Source organism: Vombatus ursinus, unplaced genomic scaffold (genome assembly GCF_900497805.2).
Source record: "Vombatus ursinus unplaced genomic scaffold, bare-nosed wombat genome assembly UNPS02005236.1, whole genome shotgun sequence".
NCBI lineage: Eukaryota > Metazoa > Chordata > Mammalia > Diprotodontia > Vombatidae > Vombatus > Vombatus ursinus.
In genome coordinates, this window is record NW_020945014.1 from 7,751,421 (window position 1) to 7,766,135 (window position 14,715).

The 14,715-nt window shown below is 37.6% G+C and overlaps 1 protein-coding gene across 1 annotated transcript in view; it reads left to right on the forward strand.

Moving 5' to 3' along the window:
* Positions 1-14,715, forward strand: part of COL22A1 (collagen type XXII alpha 1 chain) — a 523,255-nt gene that overhangs the window by 356,071 nt on the left and 152,469 nt on the right. The window contains exons 29-31 of the mRNA XM_027845270.1: positions 4,385-4,438; positions 7,157-7,207; positions 13,715-13,747. Coding sequence (XP_027701071.1) covers positions 4,385-4,438; positions 7,157-7,207; positions 13,715-13,747 — 138 coding nt within the window. The remainder of the gene's footprint in view (positions 1-4,384; positions 4,439-7,156; positions 7,208-13,714; positions 13,748-14,715) is intronic.

Consider the following 14,715-nt stretch of genomic DNA (forward strand, 5'->3'; position numbering starts at 1 on the left):
ATGAATCATCTGTGCAGTATTCTGGACAAATGGCTTATCCATTTGCTTTGCTTGAAAATTCCAAAGGCTTCAAGGCATCTAGGCAATACCGTGGAGAGGGTGCCAGATCTATAGTCAAGCAGATCTAAATTCAAATACTGTCTCAGACACTTTCTGGCTATATGACCCTGGTCAAATTATTTAATCTCTTTGCGCCTCATTTTTCTCAACAGTAAAATGAGTGTAATAATAGCATCTACCTTTGCAGGGTTGTTTTAAGGGTCAAGGGATATATATAAAATATACACATATACATATGCATACACAGATGCACATGTATACACAGACACATATACCTATACAAACACACATTTATACACATGTGTATACTTGTATATATGTGTATGCATGCATATATACATACATATATAGCACTGTACAAACATTAAAAACACTAAGTCTTATTATCATTATTACTACCATTACTCAAGGATGGGGAATTTACTAACCCTGAAGGGAGCCTATTCTTCCTGGGGACGTTTCTAATTGTTAGGAATTTCTTCCACATGTTGAGCTGAAATACACTTATCTATAATATAATTCTTTCATTACTTCTACATTTGCCTCCTGGGACCAGTGAGAAAAGTCTAATTGCTCTTTAAAATGACAACTTGAGAATTATGGTACTTAAAAAACATTCATCATACTCTTCCCCACTCAAGTCTTCTCTTCTCCAGGCTAAATATTCTTAATTCCTTTAACTTTTACCATTTGTCATATTTTCAAGTCCTATCACTAGTCTGGTCACCTTCCTCTGCACATATTTCACCTTTCCTTCTCATGATAAAATCACAGATCCCCCAATACTGATATTGATCCCTGGGGACTGGCTGAAGACCCATGACCATTAACCTTTCTGCCGAGCTGCCCTGAACCCCCTGCCAACACAAAACAGGATCAGAGGAGCTGCACTTAGATATCCTTTATTGTTCATTCTAAACATGAAATAAAAGCACTCATGTGATGATACCCTGCTCCCTTTCTCTTCACGATAATTTATTCCTATTCCTCATGATCTGAACTGATCAAATTTCCATTTTCATCCATTTTCTTGCTTTCTCTCTGTCTCTATTTTTGTCTCTGCCTATCTCTGTCTCTGCCTTTGTCTCTATCTCTCCCTGTTGCTCTTACTTCACTCATTCAATAAGTTCTCATTGATCAATCACCAACATAACCACCACAACATAAAACCAAGACCATCATCTAAAATAAAATGTTGATGCTTTTTACGGAGCCATAGATAATAGTAACAATTTTTGAACAGCTATGCAGTTGCTACCTCTTCCCCACATGGCTGTGTGTGTGTCATCTAGGGTTCTCAGCTATAAAATTAGTGACATTTTATAGAGATATGGTAACTATAACCCTCATCTAGGAATTCAGTTGGCCGAAAAGGCACAGGAAAGTCTTCCTGTGACCAGCATCTCATGTTTAGGGAATCTGTTGTGTAAGATCCTTCGTGAGAGATGATGTAGTGTTATTGAGAGAAAGACTTTGGAGTGAAGATATGTGGATTCTGGTCTGGCTCTGCCACTAACTCACTAGGTGACTTTGGGCAAGTAATTTAACCCCTGTGCCATCCATTTTTCTTCTTAGTAAATTAAAGGAGTCGGACTAGATGAAAACAAAGGTCACTTGTAGCTGTAGGATTCCATGGTTCTCTATTTATCTGTGAATTATAAGATGTCTGTTTCAGGAGCATTAGAGTAATGTCTACACAGACGTTGCCTGCTTCTAGTTAAGGTTTATTGTTGCTCTGTCTGTATTAGCTGACAGTTGACAGAGGCTACTGACAAAAATCAAACTTTATTTTGCCTTGGCTTTCCCAGATAAAGAACAGCAATGCCACTCACTTGCTTTTTATAACAATTCCCATTGAGAAGTGATGAAATAGTTTCTGTGTTCTTTCATTTCATCCATCCTGTTATAATTGTAGTGTTTCCTGCAGACATGTCAGGAAAATGAATCTTTCTAATTGAACTTTGAGGCAAATTTGCCATTTTTCATTGTGGGGAGAGGAAAGACAGAATACATGTAAAGAGTGAATTGTCTGCTATGTTGTCATCTGTGGAAAAAATTCTGGGATTGGAGTCAAGAGAAATGGGTTCTCAGAGTGGCTCTAATGCTGAGTAGTATGTGACCATGGGCAATCCCTTCACTTCTATGGACCTCAGTTTCTTCATCTGTAAAGTTAATAACCACTGTACTGCCTACCTCCTTGCAAGGAAAGGACTCTGTAAATCTTGAGTTGTTTTAGAAATATGAACTTGCTAACCCAAGCCTCCTTGCTCCAAAATCCATCTGCATGCTCTAGCATATTTAAGTCCTAGTACCACCTGACCCTATCCTAGCTTATCACTGTTATGCCCCATTATTGCCCTCAATGAGCCCTACATCCCACCCAAACCAAATGTTTCCCACATTCAGCATTCCATTTCCCATCTCTGTGACTTTTCAGTTTGTGATACTGTGCATCCTCACCTCGGACTCTCAGAATCCCTAGTTTCCTTTGAGGCTCAGACAAGCTGCCTCCTCCTGGAAGTCTTCCTCACTCCCCTTAGTAATTAGTATTCTTTTCTCCTTCAAATTTAGTTTTGTATTTACTGATCTAATGTATCTCCTCAGGAGAATGTAAGCTCCTTGAGGGCAGGCACTGTTTTGTGTTTATCGTTGCATCCTCATTGCCTTGCTCATAACTGACACCATAAATATGTTGGATTTGTTGATTGACTACCAGTTAGTTATTTTTTTTTCCTTCAGCCTACCTTTCTGGCCTTATTTTAGATGTAATAACATACTCAAATACTCTTCAGTATAGCTAAACTAGTCTTGCTATTCAAAGCAGGTAGGTGATGGCAATAGTTAGAACACTGGACCTGGAGTCAAGAAGACCTGAGTTCAAATATCTTCAAACACTTATTATCTATGTGATCCTGGGCAAGTATTTTCACTTCTCCCAGGCTCAGTTTCCTCCTTAAGGAGGTCAGACTCAATGGTCTTTAAAATTCCTTCTAGCTTTTAATCTGTTATCCTGCGAGATCATCAGTCTTCTGAAACATAATAAACATTTTAAAATCCTCTGCATTGTGTTTCACATTTCTCTACCTTTTTAAACAGCACTTACTCAATGTCATTTCAACTTTTCTTGATGACTTAGCATTTTCATAAGCAACATCAGCTATTGTGCTGTATTGTAGAGTGTTGATACCCTCAAGGCCTACTGAAATGTGGAGGATTTAAATGGCCTCAAATTGCTGTGTTTTGTTTTTGTTTTTTTTGTGTTTCCTTTTTTTTTCCTTTTTCTCCCTTGATTTCGGCCTAGTGACTTTCATTTCATGTCACTATTTCATAGTGGAAAGAGAGCTGAATTTGGCATCGGAGGACCAGGTTTTCTGCTGGCTTGACTTTCTTGCCTACTTTCCCTGTGTTCAGTTAGGCAAGTCATTTAACCTCTATAGACATCTGTTTCCTCCTTGGAAACTAGTGAATTGGACTAAGATGCTTTTAACTTTGAAATCCTTTAATCCTGCTTTGTTTATCTCTTAATATAACTATTTTCAGCTTCTTTCCCCTTTCTAATTGATGTCTGTCATTTACTCTGGGCACAGGAACCAGATTGCAAGTCTGCTAGAATTGTGTATAAAATTTGAGCAAATCCGTTTTGAAGTGAAGGTCTGCATGATTCTACCTTGAGAGAAATAGACCATGAGACTTAGCAGCATAGTTTTGTGATGTCTATTGTCTCTGGTCAAAAGTTCTTTTTGCCTCCTCCCTGGAAATTGACCATATCCTGGATAGGTGGAGTTTCTGGTAAATTGAAATTAATTCAGGTAAAGAGAATGTTATCTAACTTAAAATTTTGAAAGAAAAATGGTCTAGAAGTTAGGAGCTTTGTCTTTCCTCATGTTTCTGTCTAGCTAGCTGTGTGAAATTGAGTAAATTACTTTTCTTCTCTATTGTCCAGTATCCTTTTTTTTCATAGCTTCACAAGATTTAGAGCTGGAAAAATAACCTCGTTCATTTCCCTTATTTTATAAATTAGTAGACTTGAAGCCAAGAAAGGTTCAGTGACTCTTCCCTCAGATGGCACGTAGTAACTGCACCAGGATTAGAACCCACATCTTCTAATGCCACATCCAGTCTTTTTCCTATTCTACAATGTCCCATTTTATACATAGAAATGTCATTACTTACACTTCCTCCTTCATCAAATCAAATGAGACAAGGTTTTGACTATGAGCTACATAGCAGGCAATGCAGAAATCTCATAAAGGTCATGCTAGACGGATGCTATTAGTGGTCTGAGGAGCGATGATATTTATTATTTTTCTTTGCTGTACATTAGGGTGAAAAAGGTGGCCTGGGACTCCCTGGACTTAAAGGTGACAGAGGTGAAAAGGTAAGACCAATTTGTTATTTCTTAATTTTCTCATTGCCAGGAACTTTTGAAAGCATGAAATTACGGATACCTATAGGTATCCGTGACAGCTCACAATCTGAAAAAAAGGAAGGAGATGGTCAAACTTTCTCTTACCTCTGTTATCGTTAAAAGGAAAATGCTGATTTAAGGATCCTTAAAAGGATGAATTTTTCTTTCAGACATTTTCTACCACGTTAATGGCAGAATTAAACTATATAATAGACTATGCCAACCTTTTCCTATGTATGCTGATACCATCCATTTACTGTATTTTAACACAAATTCCTTTCTTTTTGGTTCATTTCTTTTTACTTTCCCCTGTTCATATCCTAGTACCTGGCTTACAGTCTTCATAATCAACCAATGCCTAGGTATAATTCTTAGATGGATTTGCAACTGATTGAATGATTGGACTCAAAGAATTAATCAGTGGCTAATAATTAAGTAATTAATGGCTAATAAATAATGGTTGACTGTAAGCTGTCATGACCTCTCACTGCCCTAAGTCTTTTCTTCTCTAGACCAAACATTCAACCAAATCTTGTACAATATGATGTCTAGTCCTCCTACCATATAGCTCACCCTTCTCCAGTTCCGTCCAACTTCCTAAAGTTTTGACCCTTGCCCCAACACCAACTTTCCTCCCCTCAGAGCTAAGCATAGTCAATGTGATCTTACCAGGATAGAAGACAGGGAGATGGAGTTAATCTTTCTCCTTCTGAACCCTGTGCCACTTATTTTAGTCTTAAGTTTGTCTTAGCTGTCCTTGCTTTCCCTCCTTTCCCCACCTTTCTTTTTTTCTCCTGCTTTTTTTCTCTCTTTACCTCTATCACTCTTTCCTGATATCTTCTCTCTTTTTTATCTATATTTCTTTCTCCTTGACAATTCTTTTCTCTTCTCTTTTTTCTGTCTCAACCATTATTATCTCTGCCACTTTCTTCTCTTTTCTTCACCTTTGTTTCTTTTTCTCCTCTTTTTCTTGCTGCACTTTTCATATTCTTTCACTGTCATTTTGTCTTTTTTCTTTTTCTATCTATCACTCTTTTTTCTATGTTCTTTTTCTTTCCTCTCTGTTGTCTTCACTTTTCTACATTTCTCTGCATCTTTGCTTTTAATCTTTCTATCACTTTCTTCTGTTTCTTTTCTTTCTCTTTGTTCTCTGCCTCTCAATCTTTCATTCTTTCTCCATCCCCTTTAGTTCTCTGTGCCTTTCTGCATCCTGCCTCTATTTCCTTTCAGCCTCTCAGCTCCTTCTCTCACTTCCTATCTCTCTCTTTTCTCACATGCCCTCCCATTCAGTTTCTTCCCTACTTTATAGAGCGATGCCCTCTGGAAAGGATGTGGCACAAAAAGAGATGGCAGCATAGGAAAGGAGACTTTAACAAACCAAGCTATAGACTGCTTCATACTCGTGGACTTTTCAAAAACATCATTTCAGAGAGAAAACTCATTTCCAGCACTCAAAAGCTTAGGATAATAAACCCTCTTTTATTGTTCCTTAAGCTGCTGGTACCTCCAGCAAAACTCTAAAATGCAACTTTTAATAAAGAAAGGTGCTTCCCTTTGGGTATAAAGGGGCACAGACTGAGCTGGGCACATGGAGAATGTTTCTCACCTTCTCAGAACCTACTGCTTAAACAAGATTTGTAAACCTTGTCTAGCCCATCATGCTACATTCATTCACTAGGAGTTAACCCTCTTTCCAAGGACATGTGTTATCATAACCAGAGTTTGTAACTGATTCACAAGATCTAAATTTGTGTTCCATTGTGCGCATGAAATATTGTTTGACTATAGGACCAACAGAAACTCTCAAAGTCACTCTTTTTTTAAAAAAATTCCTTTCAACAGAACCCTAGTACAAGCCCTCATCATCAGTCACCAGTATTATTGCATAGTCCCAATAAGAAATATTCTGCATCTTCACTCTACCCACTGTAATTAATTTTCCCACTCCCTTACCTTTGGCTGAATACTTATTTATTTAGAGATCAAGTCATATAGTGAAAGTCCTCTATCCTTCTGTCTAATATTCAAAATCTTCCATAGGTGGGTGTCACCCTACCTTTCCAGTGTTATTTCACATTATCCTGTGCACACCCTATGTCCTAGCTAAACTAGATTCAGTCAACAACATTTATTAAGTGCTTATGGTGTGCCTGGACCTGTCCTAAACTCTGAGGATACAAAGAAGGGCAAAAACATGGTCCTTCAAGTCAAGGACTTCATGCTCTCAATCACCCTTCAACCCCACCTCTACCCCACTGCCCTTTGCATTATGCTCGAAAATCTACAGGTCTCTCTGCTCATACTCTTCCCTATTCCTAACATATACTCCCTTTCTCCTATGACCTACTGAATTCCCTACCCTTGTTTAAAGTTCATCTCAAATGCAGCCTTCTTTACAAAGTGTTTCCAAATCCCTCATCTGCTATTGAGCTTCCCCCTTCAGACCTTACATAACACTTTTTTTCCCAAATTTTCTAATGTATTTGTCATGTGATGTCATGAATTACACTTACTGCCATATGTGAATGTCTTGTCCCCCAACTAGAATAGAAGCTGTCTGATGACCATAGCCACATCTTCCATGAATTTTGTGATTGTTGCTAACAAGAGTACATCACTCTGGACGTATTACCCCCTTGATAAAAGGTTTGTGATATGCATGATGGTTTCATTCTCTTTGTTCTTAAGGGTGAAGCTGGTCCTGCTGGTCCCCCTGGTCCTCCTGGCTTCCCTGGAACAGTAAGTTATGTGATACTGGATTCCATCTCTTCCTTGAACTCTTTCCAGCCTTTATTGCATGTGCTATATGGTCTCTCAATTAATTTCCTTCCTAATGCACTTACCAAGTAATGTTTTGAATTAGTCACCTTCCATTTTGTCTTAATCTAGATACATTGGTCCCATGAAAGGTTTTTGCATTTGAGTCATCTCTCCACACACATTATAAGTTCCTGAAATATGATATAGACCAGTTTTCTACTTCTTTTCTTTCCTTCCATAGCATCTAACACTGTTCTGTGCGTATACTAAATGCTTGCTTAATAAAGATTTATTTTCTTATATTATCATGGAACATTAAAACTGAGAGGGACGATAGAACACAGAGTGTGAGAAAGCACCATACCACAATGAAAAGGAAAAAAAAAACCAGCAAGTTGGATTTGTAGTCAAAGACATGCTTTTAGATCCCAGCTCTATCATTTAGTACCTGTATAAATTAAGGAAACTGCTTAACCTCTCTGGGCCTCAGTTTTTTCATCTCTAAATGAAGAGATTGGACTAGATTGTCTCTATGGTCCCTTTGAGCTTTAAATTTATGATTTTATGCTACTATTACAGGTTATTAGAAGACAGAAGGATAGTACTGAAGAGGAGTTTAGTGATTATATGGTGTCATGTCTTCATTTTGCAGAAGAGGAAAATTAAGATCAAGAGAGAAAAAGTGACCTGTCCAAGGTCATGCAGTGAGTTAGTCGTTTTCTAGTTGTCTCATTTATGTTAGGATTTTTTTTTCTTCCAAACAGGTCAATATTTGGAATGTAGAATGAAAAGGATTAGAACTAGAAGGAGCCTTAAATAGCATCAAATCCCAACTATTTATTTTAAAGATAGGGAAAGTTAGGTTAAAAAGGTTGGGATTTGCCCAAAGTCAGACAATCAAACAATTAATCAGCAAGCATGCATTAAGTGCCCCATATGTTTAAGGACTGTTTTAAGTCCTGTTCATCCAAAGAGAAAGCAAATAAGACCCTACCTTCAAAGAGCTTACATTCTAATGGGACAGACAGTATGTATAGAAATAAGTGCAAGATGGATCCAGAATAGCTGAGAGGCAGTTTAACACAAAGCCTGCCGTGAATGTTAAAGTTGGGCTCCAATTTTAAATCCTATTGATTTCTACTATGCCATGCCATGTTGTCTCTAAGCAGGGAATACCCTGACTACATCCTGTCATCATTGGAAGGGCTCTTAGCTCTTTACTTGGAACAGACATCAGCCTTCTAGTTTTCCCAATATTTAGCAGTGCCAAGCCTGTACAATCAGGAAATGTATATCATTGCATAAAATATGCCAGCAAGGGTCAGTCTTGATATATAGGAATAACAGACCTTCTATTACTTGTGCTTCAATTCTCCTCATTCAAGATAAACCATGTATTTTATGGGGATACCGCTTGGCTACTTTATACCTGGGAAGCAGTATGATTCAATGGAAAGACCATTAGAATAAGAGTTCTGATTTGCATTGTAGAATTTAACTGGATATGAGGAAAGAATTTTGTAACAGGCCAAATTGTCCATATGTGGGAAGTATTGCCTTTATAAGCAGCGAGCTTTCCATTACTAGAGATCTTCAAATGGAGACCAAAAGACCAGAGGTAGCTATTAGCTCAGAGAATAGAGCACTGAGCCTGGAGTCAGGAATTTAAATTCCTGAGTTCAAATCTGGCCTCAGCAGCTTACTAGTTGTATGACCCAGCACTGGTCACTTATCCTCTATTTGTCTCAGTTTGCACAACTGCAAAATGGGGATAATAGTAGCACTCTCAGGGTTCTTGTGGGGAATCAAATGAGATAATGTTTGTGAAAGCACTTAGCACAGTGTTCGGCAGATAGTAGGAACACTTCACAAATGCTTATTCCTTTCTCAGTTGCTGAGCATGTTGTAGATCAGGTTCCTATTCAGAGGTCCCTTCCAACTATGAAATCCTGTCAGTCTGTGAAAGCATTTTATAATTGGAGCCTAGCTCAGAATCTTGCCATGCAGCTTTGGCAAAGTAGCCTAATCATTCTGCTCTATCTTCCCTGACTTTGACATATTGCACTAATAACAGGACTTAGCTCTCCCACAATACATCTGCAAAGATCACTTAGCAAATGTTAGTTAAGTGGAGTTATTATAAATTACCATACAACTGAGAAAGTGGTGTCTTTGGGGATGTGTTAACAAACTGTAATTGTGCATTGCCAAGACAGAGAGTAATGAAGAGGAAAGAATATTGACAGTATTTTACAATGAAAAGAGTGTAATCACAGGACTCAGGTTCAAATCCTGAATCTACTTCTTACTGCTTATGTTTCCTTCTTGGAAAAGTCACTTGATCTTACTGGACCCCAGTTTCTGATATGTAAAATAAAGGTGTTGGACCAAATATCATTTAAAATCACTTCAGGTTCTAAATCTTGTTGCACATGGAAGAAAAGAAAGAAGGAAGGAAGGAAGGAAGGAGGGAGAGAGGAGGGAGGGAGGATAGGAAGAAAGGAAGGAGAGAAGGAAAGTGGAAAAAAGAAAGGAAGGGAGGGAGGAAGGGAGAGGGAAGGGAAGGAAGAACACAGTGAAAAAGGAAGGAAAGAAAGGAGGGGAGGGAGAAGGAAGGGAAAGAAGGAGAGAAAAAGAAACAGTGAAGGAGGAAAGAAGGAAGGAGAAAAGGAAAAGAAAAAAGGTAAAGAAATAGAAAGAAAAGGAAAAAAAAGGAAAAGCTAATCTCTAGATTATCTAAAAGATCAGATCCAGGAATAGCTCAATCTTTTCCTTTGATTCCTAACTCTAATACTTACTAGTTCTGAGATTTCAGACAAGCCATTTACCTTTCTGAGCCTTACTTTCCTCCTCTATAAAATAGAGGTTATAATTTGTGTCCTGTTTCTTTCAGAGTGTTATTTCCAAGATCAGATGAGAAATTCAAAAGATCCTTATAAACTTTATACAGTGCTCTACAAATGTAAATTATTTTTTCCTACCCTGCTACTTTGATGACAGTTATTTTATTGGCATGGATACTCCCTTCATCAGCAAAGTTCACAGTTTCTCTGTGACTTCTTTCCCTGTGAGAGTCTTTCCATCTTAGATTGAAAATCAACCCAACTCACTGAAGGACTACCTTGAATTTTTAAAATCTATCAGATATACCAATGTAGTACTTCCTTCTCCTTCCCCCTTTTTACCTTTTCCTCCTTTCCCCATGTTTCGTTAAAAGAAAAGTAATATGCAAAATTAGTTAAATAATTTTTTTACTATGCTTTACTATAGTCATCACAGATAGGTGTGTTGTTTTGTGTTTCACTCTGTGTACATTTTAGAAAGGACGTTGATAAGTTGGAGTATCCAGAAGAGTCAAGGAGGCGGCTAAGCAGTCTTCAGCATTATGTTGTATGAGAATCAATGAAAGGAACCAACAGTGTTTAACTTAAGAAGAGATAATGTACCAGGGACATGATATTTGTCTCCCAGTATCTGAAGGGTTGTTATGTAAAAGGGAATTACACTGCTTGGTCTAATAGGGAAGAACTAAGTATGACAAGTAGATTGACAGAGAATTTTCAATACAATATAAAGAAAAAAAATTGCCCTAACAATTAAAATGGTTCCCATGGTGGAATGGTCTGGCTTAGAACATACAAAAGTATATTCCTTCCCATAGGCAGTCTTTGAACCAAGGCTAGATGACTGTGTGTTAATAATGTTGGAGAAGAGATTCTTGGTGAGATGTGGGTTGATGTAGATGGCCTCTGGGGTTCTTTTCAACTCTGGATTCTTTGGTTATAATGATTTCTTCTATTTTTTCTCTTCTTTGCCTCTTTAATTCTTTTTCTTTCTTCCCTCTTATCTTCCTTATTCTCTTCTGCCCTTTCTCTTCTATATCCCCCTTCTAGCTCCCTCTTCTTTTTCTCCCTTTTGTTTCTCATCCTTCTCTTTCTCCTCGTCTCTCTTGCTTGTCTTCCATTCTTCTCCTTTTCCTTCTTCCCTCCCTTTTCTTCCTCCATCATAGGACAATTTTATTTTTGTTTTTAGTTCATGAAATCTGAACAATGCCTTGTCTACCTAAAGACAATAAGTATTTTATTTAAGTCATATCCCAGTTGCCAAGAAGAAACAAGATCTCAATATCTGCTTTTACTCCTCAAGCCTGCTCTCCCACAAGTGTTGGTTCTAGTGGCTCACACATTTTTCAAAGGAGAGGCTAAGAACTGATGATCATTGTGTACTGATTTTTATAAATGATGTCTTATTTTAATGAGGAAAAAAATACAGATAAAAGGAATTCAGAAACATTGAGGAAAGTACTTTATTTACAACAATTCTGATTTAAGAAAAGTGAGTTTTATTACCCCTTATTTAAAGATGAGGAAAAGTTTTGAGCTTTTAAATTACTTGTCCATAATCTCACATGATAGTAAATAACTCAGGCTGTGTTTGAATCCAGGTTTACCTAAACCAGTACAATACAGTGTAGGACCTGATGTCAGGAAGACCTTAGTTCAAATCCTGCCTCAGATATTCATTTGCTTTGTGACCCTGGGTGAGTCACTTTAGCTGCCTGCCTCAGTTTCCTCATCTATAATATGGAGATAATAATTGCAACTGTTTCCAGAGTTGATGTGATCACATGAGATAATATTTGTAAGTTGTTTTGCAAACCTTAAAGTACTAATTGAAAACACTTAGCACAGTGCCTGGCATATATTGAGTGCTATATACATGCTAGTTGTTTTATTAATATGATGATGATTATTATTATTTAGGGTTCTTTCTGCTATTCCACACTGAGACTTTGGAATCAGAGACTTGAGACTCATCTCTTTGGGTGTTAAGGTGCTAAGAATAGTTGTTCTTACACCTAAACCATCAGGAAGGGTGTTAGCAGTAGTGTTTGCAAGGAAGCTGCTTCGTGGTATAGTAACAATATAATGAGAAGAGCTGGCATTTGAATAGCTTTTTGCAGTTTACCCAGCACTTTATATCCATTATCTCATTTGATCCTCACAGTCCCTTAAGGCAGATAATTCTTCCCTGATCATTTCTTTATCCTTTGGTGTATCTGCAGTCATAGAGGAGGGGATTCTCCCTCGCACTCAGTGCTGTACCACACAGCTGCTAAACCTTTCAGCCAATTGTATGACTATAAAAACATGTTCTACTATTATCATTTGTGAAAATCTTATCATAGAGCCAGATCAAAGATGTCTTCTCTACATCTCGCAATTATTCTCACAAAGGTTTTGTAGTGGTAAAAAAACAGATACAGGGATCAGTAGTTCTTGATATTTCTTCAAACTTTTTTTTTTTTGGAGGGTGAGAAGAGAGATAGTTATAATGTCCATGAATTTTCCTGGCACACGAATGCCTCCCTTCTTGCAGATATCTTGCTATTTGGTCACTTGATAATTTCTAATTTGTGTGGACCCCATCTGTGTAATTGCTGTAAATATTCTTATGCAGTCATTATTTTCCCTGTTTCGTGAATGAGAAAAGGTGAATTACAAAGAGATTAAATAAATTGGTCAAGTTCACATGTTGAGAACAAGAGTACAGAAGGGTCGCAGGCCTAGAGCTGCTGATTGTGAGCCTAGGCGCAGATGTGGGGAACCTGTGGTGGCCTTGAGGCCACATGTGGCCCTCTAGGTCCTCAAGCGTGGCCCTCTGACTGAATCCAAACTTCATAGAACAAATCCCTTTAATAAAAGAATTTGTTCTGTAAAACTTGGACTCAGTCAAAAGGCTACACTCAAGGCCTAGAATGCCACATGTGGCCTCAAGGCCACAGGTTCCCCACCCCTGGTAGGGCATTTTATTGCTCCCTATATCACCTTTGCCTCTCTGGGTTTTGGGTTGTAGTTTAGGGCCAAAGTTCAACAAATAATTATTGAACACTGGTATTCTTTACACTTCCATTAATTAAATTAGAGTCAAACATATTTTGATTCATTAAACCATAATTTATTATGGACTATGTGCCAGCCCCTGTTCTGGCAGCTATAAGAGCAACAGAGCCTGTAAGCCATAGAATATAATTAGAAGAGCCATTAGAATTTGCCATCAGAAGACCATAGGTTCATTCTTGTCTCTGATACTTGCTGTATATATTTATACCTAGATTCATATCTATTTAAATACATATCTGTATCTGCATCCATATATATATTATATATATATATTCCTGTATCTATCCATTTATCTATATCTATAGCCATCTATATATCCCTTCGTGTATATATTCATATCTATGTGAATCTTCAAGAAATATTACATATGCCTATGTATATACACATATATTTGGTTGTATGTATGTTTATATGTATGCATGTGTACGTGCATCTTCTACTAGAAATCTCCCACCCTCCTCAAGCTTCAGTTTCCTCCTCTAGAGGTTTGTTATAAGAATCGGAGAATCAAATGTTAAAAATGAATCAGTGATTTTTATTAATAAATTATTTCTCTCTATTTCTTCCTTGGTTTCTATTTCAGACATCTTTGTTCACTCCACATCCTCACATTCCGGTAAGTAAAATATGTTGATTCATGGTTGATACCTTAACAAGCCTGGAGTGGTGCACTTCTTTTCTCCTGGACCTTGGGAAGATGGCCTTACTTAGCTCAGGGAGTCATTTTCTTGGCTAACTTCAGGGATTTGGGAGGTAGATGGAGGTATGATTTGGTGTCACTCTGAAAAAGGTGGAAAATGAGGCTCTGGGATAAGGTATACAGCATGGTTATATAGCGATGGATAGGCAGTAACAACCATAAAGAGGACCTTTTGCCAGTGTGGTTGTGGCAATTGGAAATGATTTTGGAAAGAGAACCCCTCCCTCCTACAGAAAAAAGCTAGGCATCAAGAAAGAATAAGGGAGAATGAGGTTTCTCTGGTAGAAGAAAAGAGTAAACCTTTGACCCTATTATTATCCTGGAATGAATGGCAAAATTATATCCTAGGCCTAGGATTTAGATTTTGAAGAGATCTTAGATATCAATTTAGAACTTGTGATAAAGAAAAAAAAAGGAAAGATGGGTGTAGTCTGACATAGACCCTATGCTTTAGGAGAGCATTTTTCAAAGAGTTCTGAGTTCTGAGAAAAAAAAAAAACAGGTAGGAAAGATCCCATATACTAAACTTCTGCAAAGTAAATCAAATTAGAAGGAAAAGGAATATATCCAGAATGAAATTCTTAAGACAAAAGAAAAGTCAATTCTTTTGAGGAAGGAAATTGGTTTATCTAGAAATAGTGATGTGAATGCACAGGAACTTATCAACAAACTTATCTTATTAAAAAAATATTCAGGAGATGGAAGCAAGTGAAGGCATCTGTGCATGCAGACAAGACGGTAATGTTCAGCATCCTACTGGATAGGAGAAAGGCAGTGTCTTGATTTACCACTACCACCCCCAAAATAAAAAAAAAAGAAAGATAAGGGAATAGAGAACATAGACTTTAGGTCAGTGGGTTTGACTTTGATTCCTGGAGAAATTA